Here is a 19,428-nt window from a genome sequence, read left to right as displayed (position 1 = left end):
ATTCAAGGTTCCTCATCTCTTTATTTCCGCCTGCCGCATTTGAAAGGGGCATGTCGTTCCTCTTTGACTGCTGAGTACAAGGGGAATCCAGCATTACCTTAAGCCAAAGATGTGGAATCAATGTCACTATTTGTTGGACTTAAAACAGAAGTTTTTTCTATTCCCATATATACAGACAGTGAATTCTTGATAGGGAGTTACTTGTAGGAATGGGAACCATTGTGCCCTAGAGGGGAGTCACTCCCAGTGAGGTCCACTTTCCCAGACCCTAGGGAGGGACTTGCTTAGCAGGCTCACCTCCCTAGCCTCAAAGGAGGTGGGTCCCCTTGGGAGAAGGGACGAGTAGCCCAGATTCATCACACAGGCCAAAGTGGTTGCTAGTTCTATCTGTGCCGCTGAGGTGTGGCTGACAAAAACATCCCTGTAGCTAGGCACCACAGAGAATAGCTTCCTCAAGAAACATCAGGAGACTTCCTATGGTACTCAACTAGTAGCCATGCAGGCTGAAACCGGCACTGCCACCATTACAGGCCAAATCGGTAGGAGAAGAATATATTGCAACATTACAGCCCCCCTCTACTAGGAAGTGTCCCAGGTTGAATACTACAGAACACACATAACATGTTGAGATGTTTAAACACCTTTATTTTGTTTCTCAGAGGGATAGGACTGGAGAAATGCCTACTGAACAAGGAACAAATTCATAAATTGAGATTCTAAGACATCAGAGAGAGGGAGGAGGGATACATTAAGCTCAGTGAGGGCCTACAAAAATGGACCTAGTTTCCTTAGTTCAATGTCCTTAATTAAAATCACAAGTTCCTGGTGTTTCTGCGGCCAGGAAAGTGTGCTTCAGACCACTCACAGTCTCAGTGTAGCCTTTAGTGTCCTAGCATGCTTCTTTGTCTATGCCTTTGCCTTGTCAGACAATCTCCTTGGGGTGTTGTGGCCTTTAAACAACTCCCAGCCAAAGCTTTCTCCAATTTTGCAAACTTCTTTGGTTGGCTTTGGTGACTTTGAAACTACAACTGGAATCATTGCTAGAGCGACCAGCTGGCAGTTCTCTAGCTTCTAATTTCAAGGCTCACTGCTGATAGCCTTTGGGGGCAGGCTCCTAGCAAGCTTTCTAGTCTAGCCTTCTCTTTCAACATGACCTTTTCTAAAGTGTGGCTAACTAGGCCTAGACAGCTCCCATTTGGTATTTTCCCTACTCAGTGGCCTATAGGGTTTGGCCAGTGAAGGTTCTGATTCTATGGTTCTTCTCCTCCTCTTCTCACACTCTGTAACACTGGCATAACACCCTCAATGTTGAGAGTCTTATGCCTCTTTCTATAGTCTTAGTCTATAGTGAGGATGTAGAAGTAGTTTTCCCAATAGGTTCTCTGATTGATGGGTCCATTTTCCCTTTAGTATGCTCAGTTGTGAAAGTTTCAACCCCTCCCAAGCTGTTTGTCTTGCATTCCATTTGATATCATGCGTTGTGTGTGTTTCAATAATGGGAATCGCCCACTCGTAGAGCGAGATTATGGACTGGGATCAGGCTGGAGTGCAATGGATACCCGCTGATCCCAGGTTCCAGCTTCCATCTTCCTAAGTGAGTTTGTTGCATTGTTCCTAGCACCATTGCTCTGAGCCTGGACAATCACTCTGAATATTTCCCCTACTTGCTCCAGTATTTCCATATATAATAGTTTCCTAAATCCCACTCTATGGCCCTCATTACGACCCTGGCGGAGTGGGTCTACGCCAGCGGTATTCGCGGCGGACCCGTCCGCCCTACTACGAGTTCCCGTAGCGCCATGGAGCGCTTTCCGCCTGGTTTTTCCGGGCGGAGAAATCCATGGCGCTACGGGACCTTGTTGTTAATTACGCCACCGTATTTTACGGTGGCGTAATTAACGCCTTCCCCACTCCCATTATACCCTATGGGGCAAAAATGGGAATGGGGAAGGGTAAAATGGGGAATGGGGATTTACCGCCCCGCCAAGGTCGGAATGGGGCGGTAAATCCGCCAACCCCCATGGCGCTATCGGCAGCTTTCCGCCGTGCTCCATGGTGCATTTTGCACCACGATTTCCGCCAGGGTCGTAATGAGGGCCTATGAATGGAACAGCGAAATGGGCCAAAATAAGTGCTGATTCACATACCTGTAACACATGTATGTTAACCCTTTCTTTGAGCTGATTTTCTTGGGGTTTTGCCCTCCAGAGTAGTGCTGACACCCGAACATAATGCTGAACGCTCCTATTCTTTTCACAAGAGGCATATTTGCCCTGGAATGACATGCAGGCTTATTTCTGACACAAGTATCTGGTGACCTTTTGGGGTGCCCGAGAGAAGACTGAGGGATCTCTGGGTACCCTCCATATACCGCCCAATGAGCTTGCAGCAGTTTCTGGGGGGTTTCTCCTGACCCCCAGAGTTCCATAGTCTCCCTCAATTGTCAGAGAAGCTCTTTGAATGTTTGCTTAATGGTGAGGAGAGACAAGATCCCACGGTTAGTTCAGTCATTTGGAACTTGCCATGCCTACATGGCCCCTGACTCTATCACTAAGCCCTTCCTTAATCTGGGTAAGGAAGAATACAGATAGGTTAAGCGAGAGATGCCTGATACCAAGACTACACAAAGCCAGGAGTTCCATGCATCATTTCAAGCCAAGAGGTATGCTCGCTTGGATAAATGCTTGGAGTAAATGATTACAGGGGCTGCTTGGCTACTCTACACATGGGTGCACTATGACAAACTGCCGCTTTCTGAGTTGGTGTGGGGTATGAAGGAAAGGCAGCAGACCGGTCTGGCTCACTTGCTCACCACCACCCTTGTTTCTGGACCGGCAAACTACGTGTCTGCCTTCTGTGGCCGCTGCACCCAACAGGTCTGACCCTGCCGGGTGCAACGGCCGCTGTAGGCAGACCGGTCACAGAAGCGCCAGCACCATTAACTACGGTGCCACGCTTCCGGGTCCTCACTCCCATAGAGTTCTATGCGACTCTATGGGAATGGGGACTTACATTTTACCGCCCCCTGACTTCCCAGGCCGCCGAACTTGGAATCTCCCGGTGTCACCGGGAAGTCAGGTGCTGGTAACATTTTACAAGTCGCCAACCTGCTGGTAGTGCCGGCAGGGTTACTGCCAGACTCATCACGAGGCCCAAAGTCTCTGAGAGAATTCTTATAAAGATTTGTTGGACTCTGAACTTTGTGGTTTTGTTTTGTTTATTATGGGGGACATGCTTGATCCCAATTATTTTAATTTTGCTTTGCTTATTTTATGTTGTGTTCTTATGGTCTTTCTTTCACTGAAATAAACAGTTATTCATTCATTCAAAGACTTTGTTCCTGGTTAGGAAAATAAGGAATATGGTGTGAGCTATGATCCTCTTGCAGTTCACGAAGGAGGCAGTTGTTGTCTAAGCGAACCCCAGCCCTTCAGATAAGGGGTGCATCGGCCACTTTCACTTCCTAAAAATAGGCATATAGTCCCTAAAAATAAAAATATGGTGTAAAAATACTCCCAATTTATTTATTTATTTTATTAGATATTTGTAAGGCGCCTATACAACAAATGGTGTTTCAAGGCACCACAAAACAAAAAAGGGTAGGGGGAACAAGAAGAAAGATACAATGACAGTCCTATTAGGTCTTGTGACATTTGGATTTTGCAAATGCAGTATAAGAAGTGAAAGGGAGATAGGGGGGGTGCCGGTCTGCTCAATAAGTGAAGTGCTATGGTGAGTAGGGAAAGACATGGTAAAAAGGAGCAGGTGCAAGTGCTAGGGAAGGCCGTTAAGGCAAGTGCCAGGGAATGAGGTGGAGCAGGTCCATGTGCTAAGTGCGAGGAAGGGGGGTGAACTGTGTGGGGAGGCCTGGAGCCCTGTAGAACTCATAGGGAACCAGGCAGCCAGTCACTGAGGCGGAGGGAGGAGTTAGCAGAGGAGGGGGAGAGAGAAGGAAGAGGAGAAAAGGAAGGTTTTAAGTAGCTTCCGGGACTTAAGGAGATCCGGCTCAAGCCTGAGAGGGGCAGGGAGACCATTACATAGGTAGGCTCTTTCAGGGGAGCGAGATCGACCGCCCCACTCTCTGCTTAGAGAAGCATCCGATCTGCAGAGAGTTCAAGCTAGCAGACCAAAGGGTTCTAGCAGGGAGATATTTAGGGAGAGTGAGTTGGATGTAGCGGGGTCCCAGGCCCCAGACAGCCTTGTGGATGATGCAGAGGGTCTTGAAGTTGATCCTAGCAGCAATCAGGAGCTTGTGGAAAGACATCAGGGCACGAGAGATGCAGTCCCTGGGCTTGATGCCAAGGATAAGTCTTGCAGTCCTGTTCTGGATTAGTTGAAGGGGGTGAAGGGCGGATAAAGAAAGATTGAGGTAGAGGCTGTTGCAGTAGTCAAGCCTAGAGATGACCAGTGCTCTGGAGACATTGAGTTTCTGGGGGAATGTGAGGAAAGGGAGAATGCCTCTGAGGAGGTGCAGCTGATAGTGGACTTTCTTGGCAAGGTCCACGATGTGAAAAGAGAAAGAGAGAGAGGAATCAAAAATGACACCAAGGTTTTTTGCCTCACACAAGAGTTAGGGTAGAGGACCCATAGATGGAGGCCAGAGGGTGGGAGGCAAGGTGGGAGCTGAGGTCCCAATGAGAAGGATCTCAGTCTTACTGGCATTAAGGCAGAAATCATTGGCAGCACCCCATGACTGAAAAGCAATTAGACAGTCCAGGATGAGAGAGGAGGAAGAGGAGGCAGTAGAGGGAAGCTTGAAGGACAGCTGCGTGTCATCTGTATAACACTGAAAGTGAGCAGAAAAGGAGGAGATCAGTTGGGCCAAAGGGGCAAGTTAGATGTTGAAAAGCCACAGCGAAAGGATGGAGCTTTGAGGGACACTGCAGAGGAGAGAGTGATAAGAGAGAGAAAAGGGCCCAGTTGAACCTGGGAAGGATGGTCGGAGAGGAAGGAGGTCAACCAATCAGGTGCCAGGCCCGTGATGCCACTGGTGTCACATAGCCGATTTGTAAGGGTGGCACGCATGATTGACTGTGTCAAAGGCAGAGGAAAGATGCAGAAGGATAAGACGGAAGGAGAGTTGGAACCAATATTTGAGAGCAGGTCTTCATAGGTGCTCATTAGAGCAGTTTCCGTGCCTCTGGCAGCTCTGAAGGGTACGACGTCCTTTCATCGCGGGATGATTTTCGTGGGGTTTTTTAAAGGAAAGAAAACTAATTTTAATTTTTAGGGGGGCTAGAAAAACATATAATTGGGCTGTGGGTGTTCGGGAATATATAAAAAATTAAAGGGGATGGGGTGTTTGGGGGGACCACCCAAAAATAAAAAAATGTTATGAGTTTTTCTGCAAAAAAAACATCCCACAATGAAATTACATGGAACCTTCTGAAGCCAGATTGGAGGTCGTGGGGACAACCGACAGATTCAGTGTGTTGGATCAGTTGGGAGATGGCCAGCTTCTCCAGGAGTTTGCCCAGTAGGCTTTTTTGAGGAGAGGATGCACAAGGGAGCGCTTGAGGGGGAAGAGGGAAGGAGCCGATAGCGAAGGAGTGATTACAGAAATCAGCCAGGGATGGCGCAAGGGAGGCAATGTTGTCCTTGATAGTTCTGGAGGAGCGGGGAAGCACCTGTTTGGAGGAGACCAGTCTAGAGACATCATCCGGTGCAATAGGCGAGAAAGAGGAGAGTAGAAGGGAGGGGGAGAGGGGAGCCAAGGGAGGCCTGAGAGCTTGTGTTGGGGAACGATGAAAGGGGGAAGAGTAGAGTGAAGGCAGAATGTCTTGTGTTTTGGTTAAGAAGTGGGTGGCCAGTGAAGTATAGAGGGACAGGGATGGCAGTGGGGAAGTGGAGACTGCAGTGGGATTGTCAAGTTCCTTGCAAATTTTAAACAGTTCGCCATAGTTGTTAGTGGCCCCAGAGATGTGGGATTGGATATGGACCGTCTTCTATAAGCGGATGGAGAGTCTGTATTTCCTTTGGCACAGGTTTGGACCAGTAGTGCACATAGTACCAAATGAAGAAACTACCATTATTACTGCTTGATACAAAGATGCTAAAATGTATCTCCTAATGTGCATTTAGCACAAAAACATTTAGTTTTTACAGTTATTACAGTTAAAACCTATTTTTACTCACTTATTAAATAGTTCTATTGAGAATGGGGCTTCATTTTTTACTCCCTACAAAATAATTTACTCCGAACTGTAAAAAATAGAGAGTAAAATACTCCCATTCAAAATCTTATCTGGAGCACTGGCAACAACCCCGTATTTCAGCAGAGCATGCAAGCAGCATCAGCGGTGCTTTGATGACAGGGAAATCAGCTAATAAGACAATGGTCCTCATGACTAGTTTCCCAAACAAGGGTGACGGTAAACTCACTGTTTTTGCCTGCCGGAGCCGCTGAGCTCAACAGGTCTGACCCTGCCGGGCGCAGCGGTCACGGTAAGCAAAGCCAGCACAGAAGCACCAGCAGTTACCAACAGGGGTTGCCGCCAGACCTGTCATGAGGCCCAATGTGAGCCTAGTCTTTATTTATTTGTTTACAATGATGTATTTATCTGATGGGGGTACAGCGCTTTAAATATATGTTCATTTGCCTTTGCGGTTTATGGCTATTTTAATTGTTTTTTATATGGAACTAGCAGTTGTACCTGTGCTTTGCACAGTAATTCCAAGAAAAAAAAAAAGACAATGGTATATTTATATTTTATACTTTTTACATTGTCTACTCCATGGAACCTACCCACATGCCCACTTTCTGGTTTGTAGCAGGTTTCGAACTATGATAAACATTTCGGACAGACACACACATATCAAAGCATTGCAGCTCACTTAAAAAAAAGCTTAAAAAACCAAATTGAAAAGTGTATATTTTATACGTTTTACATTTTCTACACCATGGAACCTACCCACATGCCAAATTCCTGGTTTGTAGCATTTTGGGAAGTATGCTGAACATTTCTAACAGACACACTTACATATCGAAGCATTGAAGACCGCTTTAAAAAATGCTTTAAAATAAAACAAAATGAGAAAAATGCATATTTTATACTTGGTACATTGTGTACACCATAATGCCAAATGTTGGGAAGCATGCTAAACATTTCGAACAGCCACACACACAAATGTCCCATATATATATATATATATATATATATATATATATATATATATATAATATATAGAGAGAGAGATATTTTGAATGTCTAATAATTCATTAAAGTTCATTAATATTGATATCCCACTGCCGCTATTCACTTTACCTTAGTCTCTGCATGAAAGATTTGGATCTTGATGCTGTCCTCATGCAGTGTTAGTGTGTTCAACAGTGCACGGTACTGTGACTTCCCAGGAGGCAACAGTTTCTGTCGTCTGCAGGTAAACATATGCAACATAAATCCAAGGAAGCAGTGACTGTGATGTTAATGTTTTGAACAGCAACGCAGGACTCAGTGTGTCTTATAGTAAGAATAGTTCCTTAGCAACCAATGCTGACTGCGCAATACACGGACTAGCAGAACACTGCCGCAGCCGTGCTCGAAGCAGCCCGACAACTAACTGAATGCGCAGTGACCTATGTACTTCTTATTCAGGAGGATTGCCAACAGAATACACCTTAATCAAAGGGGAGAACAACCAAGGCATGTAGAAGATCCAACCTGCCATATGCCGCCCACAAGGCTCTGTCCGAGAATCCTACTACCCTAATAAGGGCACCCACGGAATACACGCAAGGTGGCTAAACCATGTACCTCCTATGTAAGTGAATTTCATGATAAATTTCTGTTGTAGTGTGAGGGTGTATTACCCTTGGTGGCTTGCTTTAGCGACACTAAAAGGCATATGTGTATGCTTTTTCCATCCATTAGGCACAGAGAAGGACACATCCGAGTCCCTATCAGCACAAGTGGTCTCGCACTTAAGAAACCAATGCAGGTATTGAGCACCCACATTGGCTTCATACTTATATATTGAGTAATAATAGAGACATAGGACCGACCCACAGCTTACTCTATTCTTTGTTTGTGTTTTGCCTGACAGGTCAAGATGTTCTGTTAGAAATACTACGTATGGACTACCACAAACACCATCACGCACTTATGTGTTTTTAACTTCTGGGCTATCTACTCCTGATGAATGTTCCACATTTATGTATCCACCAACCGAAACATGTTGAGAATGTAAACTGTAACATAATATACAGTCGCAAACATTTTGAAAAAAAGTAATAGGACTAATGTATGACTTCTGGGTTTCCCCACGTCCCGAACCAGAAGACAACCGTGTTTAAAACTAAGTCAATCTACAACCTTTGGATATTATGTTACCCAGACCACCCTTGTGGAAATTGTAAATGAACAGGACCGATGAGTAGTACCTGGTGTTTGCTTGCTTTTAAAATGTCATGTGTTGGTTTTTGTATGAAATATTGTATTGATGATTCAAATGTTTTTAATGACACTGAAAGACCACTCTTCATAAACCTTTCAGCGCTCTAATCTGTCAGTCTAGTTTCTATCTCATGATTGTTAATAGTTACCCCCACGCAGAAACAGATAGAGACTGCACTCTCTTATTTGTTGGATGAGTGCACCCCCGGGGTTCCTCCATAATCCTTTGGTGTTATTTACACCTGGTTCCTGTATGACCCATGATTTAAGGAATCAGTGTTTCCTGTTGTGTTTATCTTCATTCCTTGCTGTTTGACCAATTCAGTTAATTAAAGAGAGAAGTCTTGAGTTGTTTTCTGAATGTTAGGTGCTTTACTTCAGAATGAAGATGGATAGGTAGGCAGATATATTGATTTGTAGCCAGTAGGCAGAATAAGGGTCCTCCTTGTTTTTTCCTGCTGAAGTTTCGAACTAGGAATAAAGCAGCGTTACTAGACCTTACTGGCCTGGCAGGTAGGGAATGTGCTAGGCAGAAACCTGTGCAGTTCCCTCTGGGACCACTGCAAAAGATTTAAGACTACAGGTGTTTGGCAGTAAACCCACTTGGTAGCAGTCTGCACCACACAGATTCTATTGGTAGCTGTGGCTGAGCAGTCAGACTTCCCTCAAGAAGAGTTAGGCAGTATACAGAGTATTCACAATAGGTCAAGAGCCCACAATAGAACAAGTAAACACTGACCAGGGCTTGGTGTAAAAGGGATATAATTATTTATTTAAAACCACATCTAGAAAAACACCCTGGCACTAAAAGTAAGCAATTCAAAAACACGGTCACTAAAAGATATACACTCCCTTAAAAGAATATTAGACAAGTCTTAAGTAAAGCCCCACTTATTTTCAGACAGCGGTGAGTGCTTAACATAGATGGCACTCTAATAGTTTGTTTTAAAAAGGGAGAGAAAAGCAGAGAACAAATTGAAACAGATCCCAACACTTTTACAAGAACATAACAAGAGAGGAAGGGAAAAGTAAAACCGTGAATTCAGAGTCAGTAGGCCGGATCCGCTTTAAGAGGATCGAAACGAAATGTGTCCAAGGTCACACGGTTGCAGTGCACAAAAGTCTTGTAATGGTTCAAAAAGGAGTTAGACCAAAGAAAGGGACCAGTTAGAGGGTCAAGGTGGCCAGCCCAGTCCAGAAGGTTAAGGAGTTATTATTACCTTGTAGCAATCTTTAGAAAGGGAGGCCTGGCGGATATGGTACCTTAAAGTGGTGAGAACACTCCAGCGGGGGCAGTTGTTTCTGGCAGCGGATGCAAGTCGGTGCTTCGTCCGGGGGAAGAGAGGGTCTCGTCGTGGAGGAAGACAGGAGTCCGTTGCACTGCCAGGGAAGAAACCAGCCACAGAATTTCTCAGGTACAAGGAGCGGTCCGTTGATTCGCGGTTCAGTGGTGAGTGGCTATCCGGCCGCCGGGGTGCTTGGCACGGGCAGTTCGACCACAAACCGGTCTGGGGTGCGAAGAAAGAAAGGTAAACTGGTTGTGCCCACCAGTCAGGGGAAGAAGCCTCTCCAGCCGGGAGATCTTCTCTGTCGTCGGGAAGTGGTGAGTCGGTTCTGCAGGGCTCCACCGGTGGTGTCGTCGTGGTAGGTCGGCTCAGCTTCTCCCTCGTCGGATTCTCAGGTCCTGTGGCGACCTCTGAAGTTCCAGTCCCCAAAGCCCTGCTTTTATGCAGCATACCCCCATTCACTCAGCCTGGCTGTCAATCAAACATGCTAAGTGGTGAGCCGGCCGGCTCACCACTTGGGCCAGTCACACAAGAGTGCGACTTGAGTTACCAAGGTAACTCAGTCCAGGGTGCCTAAACCCCCTCCCACACCCCCTGTGGTACCCAGACAGAGTGGCACCACTTTTGGAGGCTTCTGTGGAGAAGCCTGCCAAAAGGTGGAACAAAGGGCTCGACTTGGGTTGGAGTCACAGAAGAGAACACAAACGCCATTTTAGAATCGAGTCTTGGCAAAAAATACCAACCAGAGAATTAATATTAAATAAATAAACTGGCGGTATGTTCGAGGCTATGAGAATTAAATAATTAAAGTTGGTAGCCTCAAACAATGGGAAAATCCCATAGGGAAATATTCGCGGTTGAATATAAAAAGTAGTTTCCACTGCCACCAGCCAAAACTCGATCAGGGGGGACGGAGACGTGCCCCCTCGACTAACAGACCCCGGGGCAATCTAATTGCCCCGACCAGTACGTCCACAATATGATGGTTTGTACTGGTTTCTGTTAATAATTTGGGACTAGTAAAGCCAATGGTGACTTTAAATGCCCTGGGAGACAGCAGTCAGTCCCAGGGTATGGAGTCTATGGTGGGGTGTTACTATGACACCCCTGTGTTACTGCACAGAGGGTGCTGTGTAACACACATAGTAAAAACACATGAGACCCTATGGAGTAAAGGACTCCATAGCCCATAAAACACATTACCAGTCAAAGGAATACCATAAATCATGTCCAAGAGTGGGAGGAAAAAGAGTCTCACTCTTGGCAGGATGAAAAAAACAAACTCCAGAAATCCAGCAAAGCTGCTGGGGGACTCACTAGGTTAGGAAATTCAGCCTAAAGAGAGAATTCTCCCTAACAGAATGCTGGAGTTGTAGTGTGAATGAGGCTGGGCCCTCTTCATGATAAGTGAGTTGGCCAATCCACAGAGTTTTGAAATGTATTCTTATCGTGAAGGGAAGCCAGTGACGCGTTCACAATCCAGGGGTGGTATGTTTGAATCTTGCCTTGTGCGTGTTTTGTATAAATTACGGGGGGCTGGTTTTTCCAGAAACACTGTTGGGTTACAGGAGTCGATGACAGTAGCAAGAAAGGGCAGAACATGATTATATAGGCAGAGGTGATGTCTTCTTTGTAGGATATGAAGATGCTGGTCTTTTGCTATCCATGTGTTTGTGGGTTTCGAGTATTGTTTTCTGAAATGCATTGCAATCTGATTGCAAAGGTCTTATGTCTGAATTGGGGGTGTGTTGCAGGCTGTCGGGTCTTTGAAATCTTGAATGATCTTGAACATCTTCTTTTGGCTGTGTTGTGCTGATTTTATACCTATGGACCAATGCACTTTCCTGGCTATGATTATTTATGCCCTGTTGAATGAGAATACATTTTTCTGCATCATTTCTCCAGTTTACATTTTTTTTCTTCTTGTGGTTTAGTCTCAGGGTGAAAAAGAAAGGAACAGAAAAGCAAGTGTCCCTACAACCCAAGATCAGGGAACAAAACAGTGATAAACTGAAAAATATCCAGGGGCAACAGTTTAAGAAACAGACAATTTATTCAGATAATCATGTATTTTCAAAGACATTTGCTTCAATAGACGCAACAGACAATGAATAAGAGCGTTCAATCAATTAATGCAGATCACTTCATATCAAATTAGCAAGCATACCACAACCACTCAATCACTCAATACATATATCCACATCTCAAAAATCAAACCACATGATAAAAATAATAATCAAGTAACAAAAATGAGTTGTCAATAGAACAGACTTTTTTTATATATATACAGGGAGGTAGACACATATTATGTCTTCACATAGCCATCTTCTACCCAATGTTCTATGATTCAATGACCCAACCGGTTTCGACATGTCACAATATTATAACGTCTTCATCAGGGGACCAAATGCTACAAAACAAAGTGTTCAAACATTACTGGATTCTAGCTGTCTGTCTGCCCATGCACATGTTTGCAAGGTAGCATTATTCAATGCAAAAGCACCAAATCAATAAGGTGCTGATTAGTTCACCGATCAGGGAGAAGTTAAGTGAACTAAGCACACCTCGACCCACAGATTGCCACAAAGAAACAGCCACTCCACCGGATGTCTAGGGTACAGCCAGAAACACAAAACATCACACACAGCACAGAATGCTGCATGTGCCACCAACATCCACCTATGGTATATGGCTATAGCCAACCCAACAGCCTAATCAAATACCTTAAAAGGGCTTAGCAGGCAATTTCGCCAGCCAAGGAACTCAAAGAGCAGTGGTGTACGCTGCAGCCTGAAACCTGAGACACACACATTCCTCAGTGGAAATGAGGGTTCACTCAAAAGTGATGACTAGCTTCAAGTATAGTTTGGATCTGGTGTATTTTGAGTCTAGGATATCCTTTACTTCAAACTCTGGTTCTCCATCAACTAATACTGGTTTTGGTGGTGTTGTAACCCGAGTACCGGGTTGTACCGGTTTCAGGAGTGATACATGAAACACAGGAGGAATCTGCATAGTGGGTGGTAGGGCTAATTTAACTGCCACTGGATTTATTATGGATTCAATAGAATAAGGTCCCAGATATCGGGGACGAAAGGTCTGAGTCTCTTTTATGGGCACATATTTTAATGCTAACCAGACCTTGTCTCCAATTTGATAGTCGAGGGCTTTACTACGATGTTGGTCAGAAAATTTCTTTTGTCTGTTCTTGGCTTGGAGTAAATGTTCTGCTGCTTCTTTGAAGGCCTGGGAAATAGTCGTATGTAGGGATTTCCAAAGGGATTGGGAGATCCAATTCTGAAGTACGTGGATGTCTACCATATATAGTGTAGAAAGGGGTTTGTCCAGTGCTGGTGTGTAATGAATTATTATAGGCATATTCAGCTATCCATAACAAGTCCTTCCAATTTCTTTCCACTTGATGTAACATGCAACGTAAGTATTGCTCGAGGGTTTGGTTTGTTCTTTCTGTTTGGCCATCTGTTTGAAGATGGTGACTTGTGGTAGTCGAATGTCAATTTGGGCCATTGAACAGCATTTCCTCCAGAAGTTGGATACAAACTGACTACCTCGATCTGAGATCAAGACCGATGGAAAGCCATGTAGCCGTACGATTTCCTCCAGGAATACTTTTGCTAAATTGGATGCATTTGGAAGACCCTTAAAAGGAATAAAGTGTGCCATTTTAGAGAACAAGTCTACAACTACTAAGATGGTGTTGAATCCTTGACTGGGAGGTAGATCTGTAATGAAATCAAGGGACAGTGTGTGCCATGGTGTGGGAGGAATTTCCAATGGTTGGAGAAGACAAGCTGGTTTCTGCTTTTGGGACTTGTTTTGTGCACACACACCGCAAGATTGGATAAATTGTATGATGTCTTTACGCCATGTGGGCCACCAATAGTTTTGTTTTACTTTAGCTAGAGTTTTGGCAATTCCAGGATGACCTTCAATCAGGGAGTCGTGATAACCCGAAATAACCTGCTCTTGTAAATCTTTACTTGGCAAGTATAGACGGTTCCTAAAATATGGTAACTGGTCTTTAATGGTGTAATGTTCTCCTTGAGTACACCACTCTTGTGAGAAAGTGGGATCCATTAAGAGTTGGATGTTGTTTTGGAGTTCACCGCGTGTCAACGTTGTCGTAAGACCCAGGAATTTGTCTTCTGGAATGATGGCTACTGGATCTGGAGTTATGTATACCTTTTCATCAACACCCATGTGGGACAAGGCGTCAGCCTTTCCGTTTCGGACTCCTGGCCGATAGGTGATCTCATAGTCATATTCAGCGAAGAAAAGAGCCCACCGCAGTTGATGGGATGATTGAGCCTTTGCTGTTTTTAGGTTTTGCAGGTTTCGATGATCAATTATGACCGTGACAGTATGTCTAGCACCAAGAAGATAGTGTCGCCATGCCCTGAAAGCTGATTTTATAGCCAAGAGTTCTTTGTCTGTGATAGCATAGTTGAGTTTGGGAGGTGAGAATCTTCAGGACCAGAAGGACACATGGTGTAACTGGCCAGTTCCTGGGTCCCTTTGTGCGAGAACAGCTCCCATAGCAATGCTAGAGGCATCTGTTTCAACTATATAAGGGAGGTCTGGGCAAGGATGCCGTAGAACTGGAGCAGAAGTGAATTTTTTCTTAAGTTCTTGAAAGGCCTTCTCTGATTCTTTGATCTAATTGAACTTTTTATTGTTTTTTCTCAATAGTGATGTAATTGCATGCACTATTTGGGAAAAATCTGGGATGAATTGGAGGTAAAAGTTTGCAAAGCCCAACATACTCTGGATTCCTTTAAATGAAGTTGGTGACGGCCAGTTAAGAATGGCATCTACCTTGTGCCTATCCATTCTGATACCTTTTGGTGTGAGGATAAAAACCGAGGAACTCCACTTCGGTGACATGAAAAGAGCATTTTTCAAGTTTAGCATACAGTTTATGTTGGCAGAGTTTAGTAAGGATGGACCAGACATGCCTGACATGGTCTTCTTTTGTAGCTGAATACACTAAGATGTTATCAATGTAAACCAGGGCACAAACGTCGATTAACTCATGCAAAACATCATTCATAAAGTACTGGAATGCAGCAGGAGCGTTGCAAAGTCCAAAAGGCATTACCTGGTATTCATACAAGCCGTATTTGGTACGAAAGGTGGTTTTCCATTTGTCTCCTTTCTTCACTCGAACAAGATGGTACACCCCCCTAAGGTCCAGTTTGGTATAGATTTGGGCGTCTTTGACTTGATCCAATAATTCAGGAATAAGGGGCAGTGGATAACGTTTTTTTACTGTGATCTGGTTTAATGTGCGATAGTCGATGCAAGTCCTCAAATCTCTTTCCTTCTTTGGTACGAAGAATAAGGGACTGGCTGCCGGTGATTTAGATGTGCGGATAAATCCATTTGCCAGATACTGATCAAGATAAGATTTCAAATGGAGGTTTTCTGGTTCAGTAAGTGCATAGATTCGACCACAAGGAATTTGCGCACCAGGTATGAGGTCGATCTGACAACCGTATGGCCTGTGCGGTGGTAGAGTATTAGCTTGTTCTTTCTGGAACACGTCTTGAGAATCTTAGTATTCATTTGGTAGAGTACTAGTCACACCTAGTACAATCACTGCCGTACTGGGAGTAGCAGATGTACATAAGCCTGTTTTCCCCTTTTCTTGGTAATAACAGGTGCGAGCACAATCATTGGAAAAGGCCAACTTCTTGGCACGTCAATCTATTAGAGGGTTGTGTGCTACCAACCATGGCATCCCTAAGATTAGTCGAAACTGAGGAGCTTTGATGAGATCGAATGCAATAGATTCTCGGTGTCCATCCCGGCACAGTAGGGTTAGTGCTGCTGTGCATTGGGTTACTGGCCCCGAAGATATTTCTGTCCCATTAACAGTAGTAACTTTTTCAGTAGTCGAATTAGAGCATAAGGGAAGCCCCATCTCTGCTGCCAGATCTTGGTCTACATAATTCCCAACTGCTCCGCTGTCTATGTATGCTTCGACAGCATGCATCCGAGACGGTTGTTAGTGATTGATCAAAATTACTGGTAATGCAAAGTGTGAGGTCTGTGGCTCATCCTTGTGTGAGGTCTGTGGCTCATCCTTCTCGCTCGACAAGTGGACCCCTACGCTTGCCGGGCTTGGTAGTTTTCCGACTCCTTGTTATTATCTTCCTTCTCTGTGGCTCCAACAGTTCTCCTTGGTGGTTTCACTGGACATTCTTTGAGGAAGTGGCCTGATTTTCCGCAATATAAGCATAATTGCTGTTGCCTTCTCTTGTCTCTTTCAGTTTTAGTTAAAGGGGGCCGTACACTTCCGATTTGCATTGGTTCTACCGTGTTTTCCAATGTACGTGGAACATTATCCTTTGACCGGACATACACAGCTCGAGTGTCTAACCTTATCCAGTCCGCTTTTCGGTCTTGTAATCTGTGATCTAATTGCACCACAAGGTTGATGAATTCTCCAGTCTTTAGGTGGGTTTACCACTTGAGAAGGACATCCTTTAGTCCTTTAGTTCCCCTCGTAGACCCTGATGAAATAGTGTGGTCCTTTTTTCCTCAGCCCACCCAGCTTCAACAACTAGTCTGTTAAATGTTGCTATATATGTAAGCAAGTCTTGACTTCCTTGGCGGAGTGACAAAAGTTTGTTGTCTAATGCTTGGCCTTGGGTATGACGAGCAAAGAGTTTTTCCATTTCCATCTGGAAACCTCCAAAGTCATGTAACAACGGGTTATCCTGACTTTCCAATGGTACCGACCGATCCGCAGCACTGCCACTCATATATGACAAGACAAAAGCAACCCGCGCTTGGTCGTTAGGAAAAGCCCCAGGTCTGCAAAGGAAATGAAGACAACAATTGTTCATGAATGTTGCGTACTTCTTGGGGTCCCCTGTAAATCGTTCAGGTGGAGCTAAAGGAACTGCCCCAGGAAGGGTTATTTGTACTGGATTGGTGGAAGAAGTTGGTACAGGTGCTGGCGGAATGTTACCAGGCAATGGGGTCTGTCCTGCCTGTGATTGGAGCAATTGTCTACTTATTTCGTCGGTACGATCCTTAGTAACAATCAAATCCCTCCTGAGAGCGTTGGTTTCTTGCCTGGCTGAATGTACTTCACCGCGTAATTGTCCCAACAACTGAACTAACTGGTCAGTCTCTGAAGTCTCCATGACGCCCAGGTGGATAATATTATTGAGGCTTTGCGTTCTGTTACGCTCACCTGGTATCCATGGGGACGCCACCCAGCCCTGGTTGGATGATTTGCACTCTCGACCCCTCTCCCAGTCCCTTGGTAAGGCTTCTGGTTAAAGATGGGTCTGCAATATAAGAGAGCTGGATTCAATACCAGATTGTCTTTATGTTTTCCCACCTCCCTTGGCCTCAACTCCTTCCTCCCCCTTGGGCCCTCTCCTCACCTTAATATTGTAAAAGGTGGATTCTCCATCCTCCTCCTCATGGCAGGGGCGCGTAGATGTGGGGGGGGGGCAAGCAGCGACCAAGTTACTTCACTGGTGCAAGCCCCCCTGTGGGAATCCAGGTCTGCTGCGACTCCGTAGGTTTGCTGCTTTACAGTCTTTATATGCAGTTCTTATGTTCTTCTTAGTTCGAATAATAATGTCTTGCTTCTTTCCTTTTAGGTATGGAAAGGTATTTTGGTGTTGTCATGCAGTTTGAAGATGAGCATGGGCCAGTAGGCGAAAGCGTGGTGTGCGCGATGCTGTCCGGTGAGTAATGCACGATGCGCGGCGCTGTTTCTCCTTTTATATTGCTAACCTGTGTCTTTTCTCTCCTTGCAAGTTGCGATGTTCCTCACTGAGCGCCGTAATGTTCCAGCAATGATACTGACCAGGAGATGACTACCCAGGTAAGAATTGTGTGGCTTTCTTCATTCGGGAGAAAACGTGAGTAAGCGCTTACTAATGCTGTCTTTCTTTCTCCTCTTTCCAGGTTATGGTATTCCAGGATGCATGCGGTGCCGGATGATGGAGTTCGTACCTTCAGGTGAGTGGAACTGAAGTCGGCGATGGATTGAAGACAGGATACTGTTCCAGGTAAGTTTCATAATGTTCTTTCTCTCTCTGCAGGTCCTTGGTTTCAGGTAAGCTAGCATCAAAGAACTGGACACGGTGAGCGTTACGCTGCCCACAGCAGAATAACGCAAAGCATGTTCTGCTGTTTGGGTGCGGTTTAAATAGTCTCAGGTAAAGTAGTCCAGGTAAAATAGTCCCAGGCCTGCCACACCCAAAGGAGTCCAGGTAAAGTAGTCCCAGGCCTGCCACTCCCAAAAGACTAGACCGCATAGCTCAGTTCCTTGTAACTGAGCTATGTGTGTGCCTCCATGTTGGCTGAACCCCCAAGTTAAATAATCCCAAGTAAATAGTCCCATTCTAATGTTGGTCCTCATGATGGTTATGAGCCTGGCGCCAAAGGCGCCAGGACTGACTCCAAGAGAGTCTTGGATGAGGTTTTAAGGCCTTTGACCTGGCCCTAACTGGAAGGCTGACTTGCCAGTGAGGGCCAGGGGAAAGGGTCATAGCAAACTGGTACTGCATACTGCATACTGATGCACACCCAGGCAGGTGGTGCAATTCGTCACAGAGTAGTGCAAAATGAAATGCCTTAAGTGATAAAGCTACTGCTGCTTACAAATTGGAGACCAAGAGGAGTTGATGCCTCCTGCAGCTACCTCTCACCTCAAACTGTAAAGAGATTCCAAATGAAATCTCAGGAAGCACGGAGGAAGGCACCAGTGTTGAGTTAGAGGAACTTCGGCTCTGTCCCACTCTGGTACCAGTTACCACACCACAACGTATGACCAGTAAATTGGGCGCTTGCGACCCCCCGAATGGAAAAGCTAATTTAGCAGCTGTGCACATGGCTGATGTCAAGCCACAAGCTTGTCGGGGGTGCAGGTACCAGTGTTTGTTTCGGGGTGCACAACTGATTTTGGCAGAGTGAGCTGAAAAGTCATGTTAATGCTAAAGGTATTTGTACTGTGCACCGTCACCACCAAAGTGGTCCCCAGGAGCTCTGGCACATCTGAAAAGGAGAGTGTGGTAAAAAGGGGGTTTGGTGGGGGGTTAGTATGGTGTGGAGTGGGAATAGGAAAGTGAGATTTGTGATGTTGTGTTGGCAGCTTCAGTTCGGTTTGCACTGTTCTCTGAGCTTAAGTGCGGCCCATGTGCTGTTGTGCCCTGTTATGTATTGTTAGTCTGTTGTTGCAATGTGGTGAAGTGCGTGGGGATTGCTGTGCAGAGAGGTCGTTGTCTGATTTTCTGTATGAGAGCTCTATGAGGAAAGGTGAGAGTTGGGTTAGAGGGTTATTTATTTTTGTTAAATCTTTTTTTTTTCATTGTTTTTTGTCTCTCTCCCTCTCTTACTTCTTTGTCTTTGCTTTATGTGCTCCCTCATCCTGGGTTGGTGATGTTTAGGTCAGACGACTTCAGTCCCTTCCTACCCATCCTCTGTGGTGGTCTTACCTACGTAAGTATCTTATGTGGGTTGGCTTTATGGGGCATGGGTGGTCGGGGCATCCCCTCCAGCTTATGCTTTGGTGAGGAGTTGATTTGGGGGTTAGGATTCTCTCCCTCAGAATCTTGTTTCCCGATGGGTCTATGTTTCCTAGTCGTTTGCTCTTTTTTCTAGGGCAAAGATCCAGGTTTTGAGTCATTTTCTGAATTCCAGGTGATCCTTTGTGTTGCAAATGTTTTTTAGTAGACGATTCCAGGATTGTGCTGCCAGGT

General features: G+C 45.2%; 1 protein-coding gene across 1 annotated transcript in view; it reads right to left on the bottom strand.

Annotated features, from left to right (window-relative positions):
- The window catches only part of GANC (glucosidase alpha, neutral C), a 730,404-nt gene that overhangs the window by 523,158 nt on the left and 187,818 nt on the right, over positions 1 to 19,428 (bottom strand). Inside the window, 1 exon segment of the mRNA XM_069638822.1 lies at positions 7,266 to 7,374. Coding sequence (XP_069494923.1) covers positions 7,266 to 7,374 — 109 coding nt within the window.

The sequence above is a fragment of the Ambystoma mexicanum genome, chromosome 14, assembly GCF_040938575.1.
Source record: "Ambystoma mexicanum isolate Mex_15411 chromosome 14, UKY_AmexF1_1, whole genome shotgun sequence".
Classification (NCBI taxonomy): Eukaryota; Metazoa; Chordata; class Amphibia; order Caudata; family Ambystomatidae; genus Ambystoma; species Ambystoma mexicanum.
Note: the sequence above shows the minus strand (reverse complement) of the source record. Positions and strands in the feature narration are given on the sequence as shown.